The 17,945-nt window shown below is 34.6% G+C and overlaps 1 protein-coding gene across 5 annotated transcripts in view; it reads left to right on the top strand.

Moving 5' to 3' along the window:
- Nucleotides 1-17,478, top strand: part of PCDH9 (protocadherin 9) — a 922,754-nt gene extending 905,276 nt beyond the window's left edge. For all 5 annotated transcript variants that reach the window (XM_004054584.4, XM_019039860.3, XM_004054585.4 and 2 more), the window contains one exon: nt 15,284-17,478. In XM_004054584.4, the coding sequence (XP_004054632.3) occupies nt 15,284-15,657 (374 nt within the window). In that variant the 3' untranslated portion in view covers nt 15,658-17,478. The remainder of the gene's footprint in view (nt 1-15,283) is intronic.
- The last annotated feature ends 467 nt before the right edge of the window (nt 17,479-17,945 follow it).

The raw sequence follows: 17,945 nt of genomic DNA, 5'->3' as shown, positions 1-17,945 counted from the left end.
CCAAGTCAAGAACTTAAAAAAGGAATTACTTATCTTAACATACTTTACAGCATGAAATCAAAAAGACACAGAGACTGCAATTTATAAATTCAGCATAAATTTTTACTTCCAATGAATACAAAACTAGGTTAGTTATTTTGTAATGTTTCATGCTGCAAGGTGCCCCAGTGTTTGTTAAATATATAAAGCACATTTCAAAAATTTTTACTAAAATATTAAAGACAATAGAATATTTCATTTTCACTAGCTCACTTTTCATCAACTCACAAGGATACCTTAAGTTTTATAATTTTTATTTTGACTTATTATCTTAATAATTGGCTTGCATATTACCTATAGGTAATAGGAAGCATTGTTTCTAAGTTGATTGTGCCTGTCAGCATTAATGGTAGAGGATGACAAAGGAATTTGGAAATTATGTTTAGACCATTTAGGTCTTCACAGTTTGGATAACAATTGGAAGGTTATTTTAAAGAACATGTAACGATTTTATACCAGGGGATTCTCAAAATAGCAAAAACAAAACTTTTCCACATTTGCTTTTGACTTTTATATTACAAGTTATCTTGTTTCTTCGTTCTCTGGTGTCCTGGATAGATTCTTTTGAATCCTCCACAGCTCCTTCAACGTTCTAGGCATATCTCACCCTCCTCTTGCCCCTTCAGGCCTAGGGGTAATGATAGTTTCCTACTTTTTTAGGTCCTTGTCTCCCTTACTAAATCCTTATTAGTTTAATTTCACCATCCCACATGCCACAAAAGCTCCTTCATTAAACTCTTTTCGATTAATACCTTTGAGTGCCATTACTTTTATGCCACCACACTGAAAGATGCTCAAGTCATGGCACCTCACAGGGAGCAGTCATGCTTTCACATTGTGATTTGATAAATGCCTCAAAGCCTTCTCTACCACAAAGTCAAATTCATCTGCCATTGTGCTTCAAGAACCCCTGTATTTGGATCAAAGCAGCTTTATAAGGCTCTTTGCTATGGTTTGGCTCTGAGTCCCCACCCAAATCTCATCTCGAATTGTAATCCTCACATGTCGAGGAAGGGAAGTGATTGGATCATGGGGCACTTTTCCCCGTGCTATTGCCATGATAGTGAGTTTTCAAGAGATTTCATGGTTTCATAAGTGTTTGACATTTCCTCCTACACACACTCTTTCTCTCTCCTGCTGCCTTGTGAAGAAGGTCCTTGATTCCCCTTGCCTTCCACCATGATTGTGAATTTCCTGAGGCCTCCCAGACATGCGGATTTGTGAGTCAATTAAACCTCTTTCCTTTATAAATTACCCAGTCTCGGGCAGTTCTTTATATCAGTGTGAAAACAGACTAACACACTCTTATTGAAGTGTAGATATCCTTCCAGAGAATAACAGCCTTTTTGGTCAATGACATTGTAATATTAATAAGCTTATCAGAGAAGTCACCACCAGTTATTATACCAAGAAGATGGGTAATTTTAATAGGACAGTTTGGAAAATAATAAAGCATATTTAATTGTTAAGGGAAAGCAAATCTAGATGGAAAGCAAATGTGATTAACCGTAACTTTTCAGAAGAAATTATTGGAAATAACCCAGATGATGCAAAAAGATAACCCTTCAGAAGACAAGGTCCATTTGTGCACCAAGACTGTTTTCTTCTAGATACAGGATTTCATGGCAATTTCTCCCTCTGCCTCCATTTTGTTCCCTTACATTAACTAAGACATTTTATTCTGAGGGTAATACAGGCTTTCCTAAAATTTTGCATGCAAATTTTATCTTCATCTTGAGAGATTTTTAAAGATTATTGAAAAACATATTGATGTGGCAACGAAATTTTTACATTTCAGAAACATGGTAAATGATTCATGCCGTGTATAAAAGTGTGATGACAATGGTTTGTCTGTGATAAATATGGCAACATTGTATCTATTGAATATTTGGGACTGATTGTCACACTACTAATAAAATAGTAACTAAAGTATAAGAGACACAATTTCTCTTCTTTTGTCAAAAAATAGCAGTTGATGATTGGCAATAACAGAGCAGAAGCGATTGCAGAAAAACTCTGCAAAATGTATATAGATGTTATAAAATTCAAATGCAATATTTATTATTTTAAGAGAGAAATTTACCTTTCAAGAACCCATATTAATGAAGTAATTTCCCTGGATTTGCAAGGTGTGTTCAGAGATAAACATACATTTTAGATTGCAAAACGTAATCCTCCTATGTATCACCCTGAGAGGGCAAAATTTCTCTCTACAAACTCTATTATACAGGCCATTTTCAATAATGGAGTAATGGCATTTTCAACAGTTCCCTTAGGAGATTCTTTCAAACTATAACATTTTATTTCTTCCCATTTTAGAGTAGTTTTTCTTTATGTACAGCTGAATTTAAGCAATGTATTTCACAATGGTATTCTACATGTACACTAAAATGACATATTAGCCTTTTAAAAAGTCACCTTTTCCCCCTAAACTTTGTGAAAAGTAATTGCATCCCTTATCATTGTAAGCCAATATAGTTATAAAAAATCTAAACTACTTTTAAGTTTTCAATAAATTTGCTAATCATCTTTTTTTTTCTTAAATATCCTCCCACTTACTTGAATATACCTGTATCAAAGGACTAAATTCTGCACTGTTGTCTGTATTTCATCAGAGCTCTGTCTCAGAATAATTACTAATAATTATTTTAGCATCTTTAGGCTGTAAGGAAATGTTTTGTTATGTATCCTGTGAATCTGGATTTCTGAAGACTAAAAGCTCTGATGGCTAAAGAAATTATGATTAAATGGTTAGGTGGGGTACAAGAAACAACCTAATTATATTTTACTTTGGGGAATTCCCAGTTCCTTTAACTCCAAAATAGCTGGGAGATAAGTGATCTGAATGCAGCTATTTTGCCTTTGTTAATTTCATTTGAACATTCCAAATATTATTAAAAATATTATGCTATAAATTCTTACCAAAGTTTCTCATGTACAGGTTAGAGGTGTTCCTGTTATTCACTATTTTCTTGATGAAAATTATTTGCCACATAATGTTTTATGTGCAGTTTCTCTGTTGGCTCACCAGTCTGAGGCTCAGCGCTAACTTTTTTTTTCTAAATATATCTAGTAATTATCTGCAACTTGCCAGGCCATAGAAAGAGATGTTGTTTCATAGCTACATAGATGTATGAAAAAAGCAAAGTGTGTGATTTCATGGTGCTTATATTCTAGTGTGAGAGATAGACCATTAACAAATAAATATATTGTGAAAGGTAGTGATGAGTGCTATCAAGAAAAACAAAGCTAGCGGGCCGGGCACAGTGGCTGGCACCTATAATCCCAGCATTTTGGGAGGCTGAGGAGGTTGGATCAGTTGAGATCAGGAGGTCAAAGCCAGTCTGACCAACATGGCAAAACCCCATCTCTACTAAAAATACAAAAATTAGCCAGGCGTTGTTGTGCATGCCTGTGATCCCAGCTACTTGGGAGGCTGAGGCAGGAGAATTGCTTGAACCCAGGAGGCGGAGGTTGCAGTGAGCCAAGATCACGCCATTTTACTCCAGCCTGGGCAACGGAGTGAGAATCTGTCTCGAAAGGAAAAAGATAAGAGGATAGAAATTGACTGAGTAGAGGATACCATTATTTTTAAAGGTGGTAAGGAAATGCCTCTATGAAGAATTGACTTTTGAGAGGACACCTACATGAAGTGAAGGAGTGAATATAAGTCCCAGGAGAAGAATATTCCAGGCATACATAATACCAAATCCACAGACCCTGAGACTACATTAAGGATGTTTAAGGCACAGCAAGAAATTCAGTGTGGGAGAGCAGGGAAGTACAGGGAAAGAAGTGAGGTATGAGATTAGAAAGCTCTGCAGGAACCAGATCATGAGAGGCTCTCTAGGCCATGGAAAGGAGTATGGCTTTCACCCAGGTGTGATTGCAAGCAGAGGAGTGAGGCATTCTGCTTTAAATACTGTGTTAATCTGAATAATAGTCCCCCAAATATATCCATGTCTTAGTCCCCAGAATGTGTGAATATGTTTACCATACATGACAAAAAGGACCTTCAGACATGATTAAGTTAAGGATCTCATTTTGAGATGGGAAGATTATCCTGGATGATCCAGGTGGCTCCGTGTAATCAAAGTGGTCCCAGTAAGAAGGATGAAGGAGTCAGAGGAGATGGTGATATGATGATGGAAGCAGAGGTTAGAATGATGTGTTTCGAAGATAGACGGAGGAGTCACATGTCCAGGAACATAGATGACCACAGGAATCTGAATAAAGGAAAGGAAATGAATTCTTTCCTCAGAATTTCTAGAAGGAACCAGCCCTCTCAACACCTTGACTTTAGCCCAGTGAGATTGATTTCAGACTTTTAACCTTTAGAAATGTAGAAAAATAAATGCTGGCTGTTTTAAGCCACTAAGTTTGTGGTAATTTGTCTCCGTGGCAACAGGAAACAAATGTAAATATGCTAGAGATTGGTGAATAGAATGTTGAGAAAATGGGGAAGAAGCAAGTCCTGTTAAGAAATGAGAGTGGCCGCTGGGCCCAGTAGCTCACGCCTGTAATCCCAGTACTTTGGGAGGCCAAGGAGGGCAGATCACCTGAGGTCGGGAGTTCGAGACCAGCCTGACCAACAAGGAGAAACCCCGTCACTATTAAAGATACAAAATTAGCTGGACGTGGTGGCACATGCGTCTAATCCCAGTTACTCAGGAGGCGGAGGCAGGAGAATCACTTGAACCTGGGGAACGGAGCTTGCAGTGAGCCGAGATTGCGCCACTGCACTCCAGCCTAAGTGGCAGAGCGAAACTCCATTTCAAAAAAACAAAAAAAAAAGAGAGTGGCTTGGGCCATTCAGTTTGCAGGGAAGCTGGTAGACGAAAGAACTTGCTACCTGCTTGGTTATGTGATTTGAGTAAAAAACAGATGTAACAAATTATCACAAATTTAGAGACTTATAGCAACACAAATTTATTGTCTCAGTTGTCACCCATTTAGTATCTCATGAACCTAGGTGGGCTTGACGTGCTTAGGGTCTCGGAAGTCTGAAATCAAGGTGTCAGCTGAGCTAGACTGTTATCTGGAGGCTCTGAAGAAGAATTGGCTTCCAGTTTATTGAGATTGTGGCCAGAATCCAGTTGCTTGTGTTTGTAGGACAGAGATATCTGTTGTGTGCGAGCTGCCCAGTGGGGGGCTGCCCTCAACTCTTAGAGGCTGCTCTCACATCATTTTTATTCAGTCCCTTTGTCTTCAAAGCCAGCAATTGCCAATTGAATCCTTCCCGTCCTTGGAATCTGGACTCCCACCTGCCACCAGCTGGAGAAAACACTCTGCTTATAAAGGACTCATGTGATTAGATTAGGCCTACCAACAATCTCTTTTCATTAACTAAAACACAACTGACTAGTAATTTTATTACATCTACAAAATCCCCTTTGCCATATAATTCAACACAATCACTGGTTCAATCTTATCATATTCATAGTCGCAGAGATTAGGGTGAAAATATTGATGGGAGAGGCATTTTAGATTTTTATGTAACGTGTCAAGGACGATACTCCAAATACCTTTTTTCCTGCATTGAGCAACTAGGTCATCAGTGTGCCATATACAAGAACGGTAAATTCAGGGGAATTTTCTAAAAAAATGCAAGAATTGTGTAACTTGAAAATGCCAATTAGTAATCCAATAATCCTGATAAGTAGATAGTCAAATATACTGTTATTGTCCCTAGGAGAAAGATTAAGGGCTAGAAATATAAATTGGGGAATCCACATATTTATGTTGTGTAAGACCAAGTGATTATGTGCGCTCACATAGGTGAAGTGCAGATAAAGAGCTCTGAGCATTCTAACATTTAGGGATCTGGCAAGGGTGTGGTACCATCAAAGGAAACTGAACAGGAAGGCGAGAGATGGATTAGGAAAATCTGGAGAATGTGGCTTGATGGATCTTGGACTTACCCCCCAAACCTACCGATTCAGAATTTGTTGATGAGAACAATTTGTGTGCTTAAAACTCTCCAGTGAACTCTACTACAAGATGAAGCCTGAAAACATTATTAGTTTAGACCACTGGGAAGGGAGCGAAGGCATACAGGTAAGTTCTAAATGTCTTGTGTTTCAAAGTGTGATTCTTGAACACCATCAGCAGAATCACTTAATGAACTGTTAGAAATGCAGGAACTCAGGACCCAATCAGATTTACTAAATTGGAATCTGCATGTTAATGATTTTCCTAGGTGACTCATATACATATGAACATTTGAGAAGCACTGAGCTGTGATATATTAATTTAAAGTGATGGTAAGACAGTCCAGGTGTAAATACACACACGTATACCTACAGATCACATGGACTCCATATCTGATGTTTTATTCCATTTAAAATATAATCTTTCAGACATCTTTTAAGGTATATAAATTATTATGTCTTTAAATCCTTATTAATTTAGCAAAGTATTTCCCCCCATTTATCCAATGCTTAAAATCACTTGGGGCAAGTCTCTACCACTTCTGATGATTGTGAGAAGTGGAAACGCTAACCCAGAGACTAGGAGAGAAACAAGGCTGAGGTTATATTATTAGTGTCCTGGGTACAAATTGTCAGAGACCACAGGCATGAAAATGAATGTCATCAGTTTTTCCTGCTCTCATCTGATTAAATATCCCTGGAATAGGAAACAGTGGAGTTGTATAAAGGAAAATTGCTTCATAACATTGTGTACTACTATTGTGTATGACCTGTATTCAGGCCCGCAACTGCAACACTTTTTAAAGGGGACAAAATATTATGTAAGTGGCTTATTTTTCACTTGGACTTCAGCCTGAAAATTAATCTCTAAAGTATTATTACTTCACTGCTTAACACCTTAGTCTGCACTTTAAAATGTGCTTCACATCAAATTAGATTTACCAAGTTTGTCTGAGAAACAATGCAAATTGCAAGAAATGGAGAGTAATTCAGGAGATAGCAGTATATGAATGAATTTTTGAAACGAAAAACTGAAATACTAATACAAGAAATGATGAACTATAGAAGAAAGTAAATATGATCTGCAATAAGGTAAATACAATGTTCCACATCAAGCAGTTTGCTTAAACATTGAAAGTTAGTTTGAATAATGAAGGTCTGTCTCTTTGGACTATTGTCATTCAATGGATTGCAATGTAAAATACTAATAGAGAGCACATAAAATTATCAGAGAAACTTTTCTTTACAGCAATTAGCTTTAGCAGATGAGAAAAAGGCAGCTTATTTTCATGCCCTGCAGAAGAAGGCTGAAGATGTTCAAGGAAGTGCTCTTCATTCTTAGTGAGCCATAAAGTCTGTTCAAATAGCAATATCTTCTCTGGCAGTGAATTCCCTGCTTGGCGTGGCCATGTGTTATTGTATTTGGACTGTCTCCATCTGCAAATGTTGACTTTTCATCTGTGACCAAGGAAGAAATCTGTATGAGAAATGTGTAAAACATTTAATCCTTGTTTACTTGTTCACCAGAGGTTTTGTCCAATCCTGGTGGTGTGGATTCGTGTGCGTTTGTTTCTCAAGGTTACTGCAGATGCATTCACAAATGCAGATCTAAAACTCTGATAGAACCACTAGATTTTTATTTACATTTAAAAACGTAGTTATTCAAAATATAATTTCACACTCCAAAATCTAAATGTGACCTCAGTACTAGAGTAATTTTTTTTTTTTTTTTTTTGAGGCAGGATCTCGCTCTATCTCCCAGGCTAGAGTGCAGTGGTGCGATCACTGCTCACTGCAGCCTCAATCTCCCAGCTCAAGCAATCCTTCCACCTTAGTTCCCCTGAGTAACTGGCACCACAGGCGCATGACACCATGCCTGGCTAATATTTGTATTTTTTGTAGAGCCGGTGTTTCACCGTGTTGTCCATGCTTTTCTCCATGTGCTGGGATTACAGGCATGAGCCACCATGCCTAGCCTAATCTATCCGAACAATAGATTGATTTATCATTTCTTTGCTCTCTCTTGGGCTTTTCTTTACTGAAATGAAGTAGCATTGGAAAGTTTGATTCTCATGTTGTATCGATGACAAACCACAATGATATTTAATTAAGGAATAAAAGAATGTATAGAGGGCATGCATCAAAATCTAGCCTTTTTATCCTCTCAATTTATAGGTAACAGACTGGGAGCTAGGGAGTCTAAGCTTACTTTCTTAAAGTCCATACCAATTCATCATTCTACTAGGGCTAAAATCTATTTATTTGTTTGCCTATCTATAATGATCTTATGTCTTGAGATTTTCCTGTTGATTCTGATTTTAGATATTCTATACAATAGTCTTTTGAATCTAACATGAACTAAATCAGAAATTATTGAATAAATGAATGGAAAGCATTTCTCCCCAAAGTACACACAAATTTGTCATATTTACCTTTGGATTTGGACTGTCCACATAACTGTTCTATATGATTTCATATAAAATCTGAATAAAATGGCAATGAGATTCACACCCTCTGGCTGGTTTTCTGTATAATAAGAGCAGAGTAATAACTAAACATCTATTTATTATTGTATGACATTCATTTAAATGTATTGATTGGGCATAGAATAAAGTGGGCATAGAATAAAGTGGTCTGAAGTAGTAATGCAGTCTCCAAAGGGCATGAGGGCAATGCTGAACTATTTCCTTGTTTTCATGCCAACTTTCATATTTGAAATTAATTTTACCATGTTTAGATTTGAGGCAAATTAATGGATTTTATTTTTAATAGCAACTGTTCAATAAATATAGAACATAGAGTAGAATAGTGGATTTTAGGGTGTCTATCAAGTAAATTTGCCTCTGACATTTCTTTCAGGTCCCTCCAGATTTGCATAAACCTATAGTTTTAGCTTTCCATTCAATCCACAAAAAAATGTTATGCTGGTACACACTGTCTCAAAAAATAAATAAATAACACACACACAGAGAGAGAGAGAGAAATTGAGGGATAAAATGAGCTAGTAAAAATACTAAATTTTGTTGTGTTAGTATTCTGGAGATACTAAAATTAACTTCAAATGAATGAATGAGAATATTTGTTTCCCCGAAATTTTATTATAGAAAGATTGGTTAAGGCAAAGAACAAGTATGAAGATTAAGATTTTGCTGAGCACATCAATAGCTGTAAGTGCAAAGCAAAATTACAGAGTAAAAGTTTACATAAAAAGGAAATTTCTTTAAAACATCACTATATCTAAATGTCAGGGAAACTGCTTTAGCAAATCCAAATCAGTGGAATGCATCTTTCATTTTAAAGTGTTTGGGAGTGCACAAGTCTTTGCGTAATAGACACTCATGATAGCACAAAGTCTTGGAGAAATACAGTGAAATTGGAACTTAGGAACAAACGTTTTGCATAAAAATAGTGATGTATGTTCTTACTACAAAAATAATATTATAACGTGACACTCAGATGTGTATTCCATCCAAGAGGAATTTGCCTATAATAAAAATTGAACAAAATGAAAAATGGAGTGAGATGTGATGAATTTGATCCTAAATCATATGAAAATGACTTATTTATTTTACAAACCAATTTTGGCAGTCTGTTTAAACTTATTTTACCTAACAGTAAAAATTCTAAGAAAAATTTATTCATAGAAAAGACGAAAATTCCATACAGTATGAAAACTAACCAGAAATGTAAAAAGTCCCATAGCTTTTTTAAAGAAATGCCAGTTTCTAGCTTTGGTATTAAAGGGTTTCAAATAATGAGATTGAAAGGTAGGTGGTCAACAGGCCAGAAGCTATTTCTTAATTACAGCAGTGAATTAATCAATGAAGTAACAGTTCTGCTTCCAGTTATAGTAAAATGACATCAAGAACCACATAAGTATCCTACTACTTAAGTATAGTTGGAGTTCCATTAACTTGAATTGTTTTACATTTTAAACTTGCATCTTTTAAAGTTAGTAATTCAGGCACCTGTCTGAGAGCTGCTAATGCCTAAAACTTTGAAAAATATTTTATTTGGTGTTTAACGAGAAGATGAGTTGTGTGAAGATGAATTTTGAGACCTGATATAAATATTAACTGAAACAACTTTCCAGAAGCTTTTCATTATGTGCTTTTGTTTTTGCTTTCAAAATTTAAATGCAGAGACAGATGGCTTGCACGGTGTTATTTGCACTTGCGATTTTATACACACCAAACCCAAGGATAACCAAACTCAGACATTAAAGACTGTGCAAAGCAACAAAGAATTTGAGTTAAAAAAAATCAATAAATATTTCAGTGTTTAAAAAATTTATGATAGATTATTTTAATTATTTTAAAAGAAAGGAAATAAACTGGTGTAATGATAAAATTATAGAAAGTATTTATAAGTAGTTTGGAATCCTGATCAGGATTCTACACATATATTTTATGACGTAGCACAAATAGTATATTATAAAATTTATGGAAAAATAGAGAAACAGAAAAAAACACAGATGCACATGATTACACATGCACAAACACACCACACTCACACACAAACAAAATCTGAAAACATCTAATAAGAATCCAGTACAATGATACATATGATGAGTGTTAGGTTTTAATAAATATTTGAGAGACTGTATGAATGAAAAACAAATATTATTCATCAATTAATATAATTACCTATAGTAATAATAAAAATATATCAAAGAAAAAGGATTATAGTTTAGCGCATATAATTTTTGCAGTATTAGCAAACATCTGAGATTTAAAACCCTGCATATTGATGGAGAACTATAGATTATATTCAATCATATTTTGGAAAATTTCAATATTTAATAACATTTTTAAAACAATGTTTTTCTCCTTTTTAAAAGCATAAAAACTCAGTCAGTACTTCTAAAAATGAGAAAAATGAGTTAGAAACTAGTCAGTTATTAGCATATATCAGATTATAAACATGTATAGGGCAGGGACTGACTTAGGAGACCAGTCGAATGAATGTATTCCCTTTAATAATTCATCATGGAATTTTGAAAAAACATATACTTTTTCTTTTTACCAATTTATGACACTGACTTTAAGGAAGAAAACATGGAAGCATTGTTATTTTCCCATGATAAAACTCACTGGGCTTTTGTTTTTTGTTTTGTTTTGTTTTCTCCTTAATATCACAGCAATTACTGGGAATTACATAGAGATCCAAAGAAACAAATTAAACTTTTCCCTATTTAATGTCATGTCCCAAAATAAAAACTTACCGAAGCATAAAGTAAGTACCCCATAAATACATACACCTACCATGTAACTACAAAAATTAAAAATAAAAACTTTTAAAGCATAAAGCAAATTATATTTTCCAACAATACAGCTCATACCGTAATGATACACAGCAGATAAGCAGATTATTGATGGATTGATTGATGTATATAGGTTTTGTTTTTGTTTTTGTTTTTTGCTGTCTTGGCTCAGTTTTGAGCCCCGGTCTAGAGACTGGTCAGTTTCCCCTTCTTGAGCAGCTAAATCCATATTCCTCTAGTTCTCTTCTAGTGATCTCACACTTCTGGGTCACGAAGCAACCTCCCTAAGCAAATGCTTTGATACTAGATAATTTGACATTGCTGTTTTGACCTGGTTCTTGAGAAATTATTCAAATTAGCCAGTCCTCAGAGAGCCCTAAAACCCTAGCTAACCCTACTCAGTTTTTCATATATAAACTGTCCCCTAGAGCTCCAGTTTGTTGTTACCTTGTTCCCAGATTCAGTCCCTTGTATGGCTCTGCCTGAAAGGCTTCTCCCATTTAGAGCTCCAACAAAAAAATTCTGCCTTTCATCTAGAGTGCCACTGTGTGTGGCTGACCTGAGGATGGATCTTTAAAATTTATACAGCAACCAGTTATCTGAAAGACTTACTTATGAATCTACAAAACTTCTATACATTTATTTATAGACTTTATCAAAATCCTTCAAGTTTACTTACAGGAATGAATCATGGGAAGTACAATGTACAAAGAACAAGTAATATTATTTAATGAAAACAAACTCATGTTTTGCAAGTTAAAGATTTTGTACAGTACATAAAATTGTAACTGTAAATGTCTTAATGCCAATTATGTAAAAAAAAGTTTAAAGAAATTGAAGAAGAAATGATGTACCTTAGCACAAAGTCTATCTGATAAGTTATAAGGAGAAAAACGTTCCTAAAACAGTTAACGACCCCCAGATCGTTTTAATGACACCATTTACTTCCCTCTCAGCTCACTGCTCTTAAGGCAATTATGTGTTTCCCAGAATAGCTCCCAGCTTCATGAGGATAGTGTTGACATCTGTTTTGTTCAAGGCTGTAGTTGTGGTGCCTATCACAGTGCCAGCACATAGTACATTCTCAGTAAATGTTCGTGGAATAAATAAATGTTGTTGGTTGTAAATATTTTTTAAAAGGATAAATTATATTTCTTAAAATGTGTCACTCAATGCTGAAAACCTAAGGTATACATATTCTTATAAACGCGCACACAACACATTCTCAATCTTTGAGTGATATGTCTTAAATTAATAAGATGGCAGGGTGTGTTGCATAAGGCTAATTTTAAAATAGCCTTGCACATCCTCTCTTTTTTGATGAGCTCAATAAAAACCTGATGTAATGACATTTCTGAGGTAGCCGGTAATTTTTTTTCCCTTTGGAGATTTTAACTAATTTTTTTTCCCTTTGGAGATTTTAACAATAAAAAACTTATTAATGACGCTGGAAATGTAAAGATTAAAAGTTTGCTTGTAGGCTTCAAGATATGTTACATATCAAATTGGTGATTAACTCCATTGATGTTTAGAAAGGAGTAAATATATTTAACAGAGAAGTTAAATTATTCATTTATAAGTTGTCACAAAGTATTGCTAGGCAAAGGAATTTGCTGTTGAGGAAGCATTTGGTGTAAGATTTGTGAAATCAGCGTCTTCTATTATAATTACTTTAGGTCTGCCTTTAAGCAGGAGATATCTTTAATAATCCTCAGAACATTTTCAACCTCATAAAAGTTTAATTAACAATTAACATTGTTCATAGATCACCACTATTGTTTAGCACTATGAGGAATCAGAAGACCGATGTGCCGTTTTTTTTTCCATCAATTTTCAATCTAGTTGGGAGGAAATTAAAATTAAAACTTGCAAATGTACGGAACCCCCTCCAAAAAACAAAAAATGGAATTAAGGTAAGAGTTGAGGGAGCTCAATTAGGAAATTTGTTATTCATCAATAAAGAAAGCTCTGTGGAAATCAAGGTGCATATGAAGCATGAATTGGTAGAGTTATGGAAGCTTGCTTTTGGTGTGTGGGACATAAGCTGACCCTTGAAGAGGTCAGTAATTAAATGAAAACAGGCCCGGCAAAAAGCATCTTCTAAGCCTGTGACCCTAATGCAGGGAGCATGGATTGGTTTAAGCAAAACGTGTTAGCTTTGTGAATGCAGAGTCACTGAGTACACCTAAGGGAGCCTAAAAGTGAGAAATTAGTTTGAACTTTTAAAATGTGGCCAGATTGTAGAGGGCAAAGAAAGGCTCATAGAGAAGTTTAAATTAAATATCCAAAAAAGTGAGTAATCATTGGAGGTATGTGAGAGGAAAAGTTTTAAGTAATGAATATGTGTTTAAACAAAATAAAACTGTTTGCTCTTGAGGGGATGGGAATATGGTTCAGATGGGAAGTAATTTTAAGGATATTCTAAAAGGAAGACTTTTAGATATAAAAAAAATCGCTAAACTTTGAGTTTATATGAAATAGTGCATTTCAGCCCCTTTTTTGACATCTAATATCTGTTCTGTTTTTAAACAATTTTTTTATATCAATAGTTTTTGGGGTACAAGTGGTTTTTGGTTACGTGGATGATTGTATAGTGGTGAGGTCTGAGATTTTAGTGCACCCATCACCCAAGCAGTATACATTGTACCCAGGAAAACTACATTCTGTATCTATTTTGATGTTGCCTGTGGTTTGCTGTCTCTGGTCTTTGCCATCAACTGTTTCCTGTCTCGGTGGGAATTTTTTTTTCTCATGCAAGAAATAATTAGAATATTATTAAGGCAAATAGAAAGCTCACAATTATTGGACGTTTAAAAATATTAGTTGTGCTAACTTTGGTTTTAGCAAAGACCTATATTCCAATTATTGAGCGATTTAAATTGATGACTAAGCAAACTTGCAGGTATGTTTACTTTTTTCTGCATTTTTTTTCTGATGACTCTCTGCATTTGAAAATGCTTTATGCCTCAGGCATTCTTGCCTATCCACTTAACTTCATTTGTAAAATCAATTCCTAATTTCCAAGCTATCATTTATCTATCACATGGCTGTTTAATCAAGGGGGGTAAGACAACAGCGACAAAGAAACCCAATTTATTTCTTAACCATTTGGCTTATGTTGTTTTTTTAGTAAAGGGCTGATTTCTATTTTAAACAGTCAGAAAATAGTTTACTTTCAAAATCCTGGTTAAAATGTATGTTCTAGATTGCCTGCTGGTGAAAAAAGTAGAAGATAAATTCTATGATCACTTTCTTTCCCCTGAATGTTAGACTCCATGTGACTTAATTTGCAATTTAGCTTCAGTTTTATACCTTAGAAATTTAGAAAATAGTTAAGCTCAGGGGAACTAAACACTGTCTGGATGCAAATGGCTTCTTCTTTACTTGGATTTCAGAATGTTTGCAGCTGACCAGGTATGTTGTTAGTAAGATACGATAGTTATTCTTTAAAATGAGTATTTAACTTTTCAAAAATGTGACAAAATATTTTCATTTAAAAATAAGGTGTTTATGTAGAAAAAAACAATATTTTATATAATCATTTAGAGTGTTTATTTTTAATGATGCTATGTTTCAAGTGGTAATTTTGCTTTTTAACTTAGTGGAGTTGTATTATTATATATTCTTTGATATTACACATATAAATTGTTCTACTTTTTATAATTTAACATAAATATGAGTTTTTTTCTGGGATTTCTTAGAATATAAATTAGTAATAATCTGTATGCATCATGGTTATATCTGTATACATCATGGTTATACCTGTTTACCCATATCTGTCTTTTTATCTATCTATGTCTTTGGATCTAAATAACTAAATAATGGATTAAGAAGGAAAATATTAATAGATCAATCTTACCTCCCTAACAAATTTGATTCCTTTTGTGTTAATCTTTAAAAGATGGAGAAATATATCTTTGAGTTGCTTGACTTGATACACTTTTATGAAAAAATAAGATCACTAATAACATACTTTTTCTCTAAGAAGATAATTCTAATTGAAAATTTTAACCACTTGCTTTTCTTATTTTCTCTGTCTTGTCTTCTGCAGATGGGCCTTTGGGTCCCCGAGGATTAGCTGAAGCTACAGAGATGTGCACTCAAGAGTGCTTGGTTTTGGGTCACTCTGATAATTGCTGGATGCCTCCTGGCTTGGGTCCATATCAACACCCCAAATCTCCTCTCTCAACCTTTGCACCCCAGAAAGAATGGGTGAAGAAGGACAAGCTTGTGAATGGGCACACCCTGACCAGAGCCTGGAAAGAAGACAGCAACAGGAACCAGTTCAATGACCGTAAGCAGTATGGCTCCAATGAAGGCCATTTCAACAATGGCAGCCACATGACAGACATTCCTCTGGCAAATCTGAAGTCTTATAAGCAAGCAGGAGGTGCTACTGAGAGTCCTAAGGAGCACCAACTCTAAGAAAAGGCTATATGGGACCTAATAACTTTAAATAGACATGCTAATACCGTGTGCGTCAGAGCTTTATGTATTCAATAGATCTCTACAACTATGCCCCTTCTAGCAGGGATACCTATAACTTTGTGTTAGCACCATGGAGAATACAATGTTTTGCAACATATGAGAGAAGATAGTTCTAGCCATGCAATTTTGTTTACTAGAATTGATTACACTCTCCAGAGATCTCTCCATTGTGCAAATTTTTTTTATTATTGCATTTTATTTTGACCCTGGACTGCTGCTATGAACAATAGAATATGCATTTGGAAAGTAAGAAAGTTTCATGGATTAGAGTGACTGAAAAACATATCCAGTTAGAAAATTGTGCTCTTTTTTTTTTTTTTTTTTTTTTTTTTGTCATTGATTTGTGCTGGGACTGCTATACTTGACATTATACTGCAAACAAAACTTAAAGAGATAAGCATTAAACCTATCGTGCTGTTAACAACGTTAGTGGACACTTGTAAGTCAATCAGTGTTAAAGTATTTGTAAATAGAAGCAAGCTATTATTAACAACTTTTGTGTACTTATAATGTTCACCTAAAAATGTTGTAGCATAATTCTGTGTTTTATGGTTGCTTCTGTCCTTCTTTTTATTTACCTCTTTGTTGTTATTTTTGTTGTTTCTTTCAGTGAGGTGTTTCTGCGTTAGTAGTCTGTCTTGACACACATTGTTCAAACAATCTCAAGCACTTGTGTTTAAAAAAGGTTCTGAAATCTTGCTTCTCGTATGATAGCTTATGATGCCGGAATTCTGTAAACAATAAAGATGAAAGAAAAAATGAAAACTTTATACAAAAAAGGACTTCTGCAAAAGCTTGGAAATTCAGAACCTATTTTTTATAATCTTATTTTCAAAGTAGGCAAAAGCAAAATCACTTAATTAGTACCATTAAGTGAGAGAGTAATGGAAAACTGTTATCCATCAAAAGTGATATAATATCCTGTACTTGTCACTCATGTAAAACTAATGTATCAAAATTAGCATATATGGAAGAAAAATCACTATTCAAAAATAGTTTCAATTGGGCAAATGTGTGTCTACAACTTTGTTGAAATGGCAGAGTCTGTGTTGATCCTCATATACAATAATGTTGTTGTAACACAAGTGTTATTAGACCATAGCCACAAAATATTTAATGTGTTGTGCCTTCATGATGTAACAGAACATTCTCCAGGTAGGGTAGTTGGGGGAAATAGAGGGATAAATCTCTAATTATTGCTGTTTAACTGTTTGTTATCATAGTTGGTCAATGCCTGGCAGGTACCAGCATATTGTCACTTAGGTCAAACCAACAAAGTGACAACTAATGTTAATAAGATCTCAGTTGCACGTGCAAACAAATCCAAATTCGAACATTCTTAGGAGGTTTTTGTTAAGGCATGACAGATGATTTAAACAAATAAATAGCATGCAACAAAATGTCTTTATTGAAAGAAGTGGAAGTTATCTTAATGCCACGGTTCACCATCAATTTAAAAGTAAAAAAAACAAAAAAAAACAAAAAATTTTAAAAAAAGGTTTGCTAATCTGATAGTTAATTTGTTCTTACCAAAAAATAAAATTACTTTGTAAATAGCAGTTCACATTTTACCACAGTATAATGGAAAATAATGGGTAGGGGTGCATTGCTTATTGAAGTACATTTTTGTCAGTTTGTGAGGGGTGTTTGATGACTTTGACAGAATAAATATCTAAACAATTATCCTTGTTACTGCTTTGCCAGTTCTACGTTATTTACAATTATTCAGCTCTTGCAATAAATGTTCTGAATTCCTGATTGTAGTGTGTTAATTCTTAGTCAACATCCAAATTGGTTATTTATACTTCTAATTGTTGGGTAAATATATGTTGATAAAATTTAACATTTATTTAGAAATTAAGGAAGATTCATTGTGGTTTAATACCTATCCTTTGAAAATATGAGTACCAAGATAAGTGTTCAATTACCCTAATGGTCTTCAAAACTATTCTTTAGGGAAATTCATGGAGAAAGTTCATTGACTTTCTGGTCAAGATTCATGCAAATTTCATCAGTGAAATCCCAAGTCAGAAACTGTGCTGGTAGCACTAGTTAGTAAGGTTATTTTTTAATTCTTTGTCTCTTTAATAAGATTTCATGGAACAAACTTTCATTGGCTAAGGCAGAAGATCATTCTGGGATTATGGCCTTAAACCCAGAGTCAAACTTCATCTGTATTTCTTTCAGTTTAGGAAAATAGGCACAGAAAGCTATCAAGGATAAGA

Source organism: Gorilla gorilla, chromosome 14, assembly GCF_029281585.2.
Source record: "Gorilla gorilla gorilla isolate KB3781 chromosome 14, NHGRI_mGorGor1-v2.1_pri, whole genome shotgun sequence".
Lineage (NCBI taxonomy): Eukaryota > Metazoa > Chordata > Mammalia > Primates > Hominidae > Gorilla > Gorilla gorilla.
The sequence above is the reverse complement of the archived record's forward strand: the minus strand, read 5'-3'. Positions and strand labels throughout refer to the sequence as shown.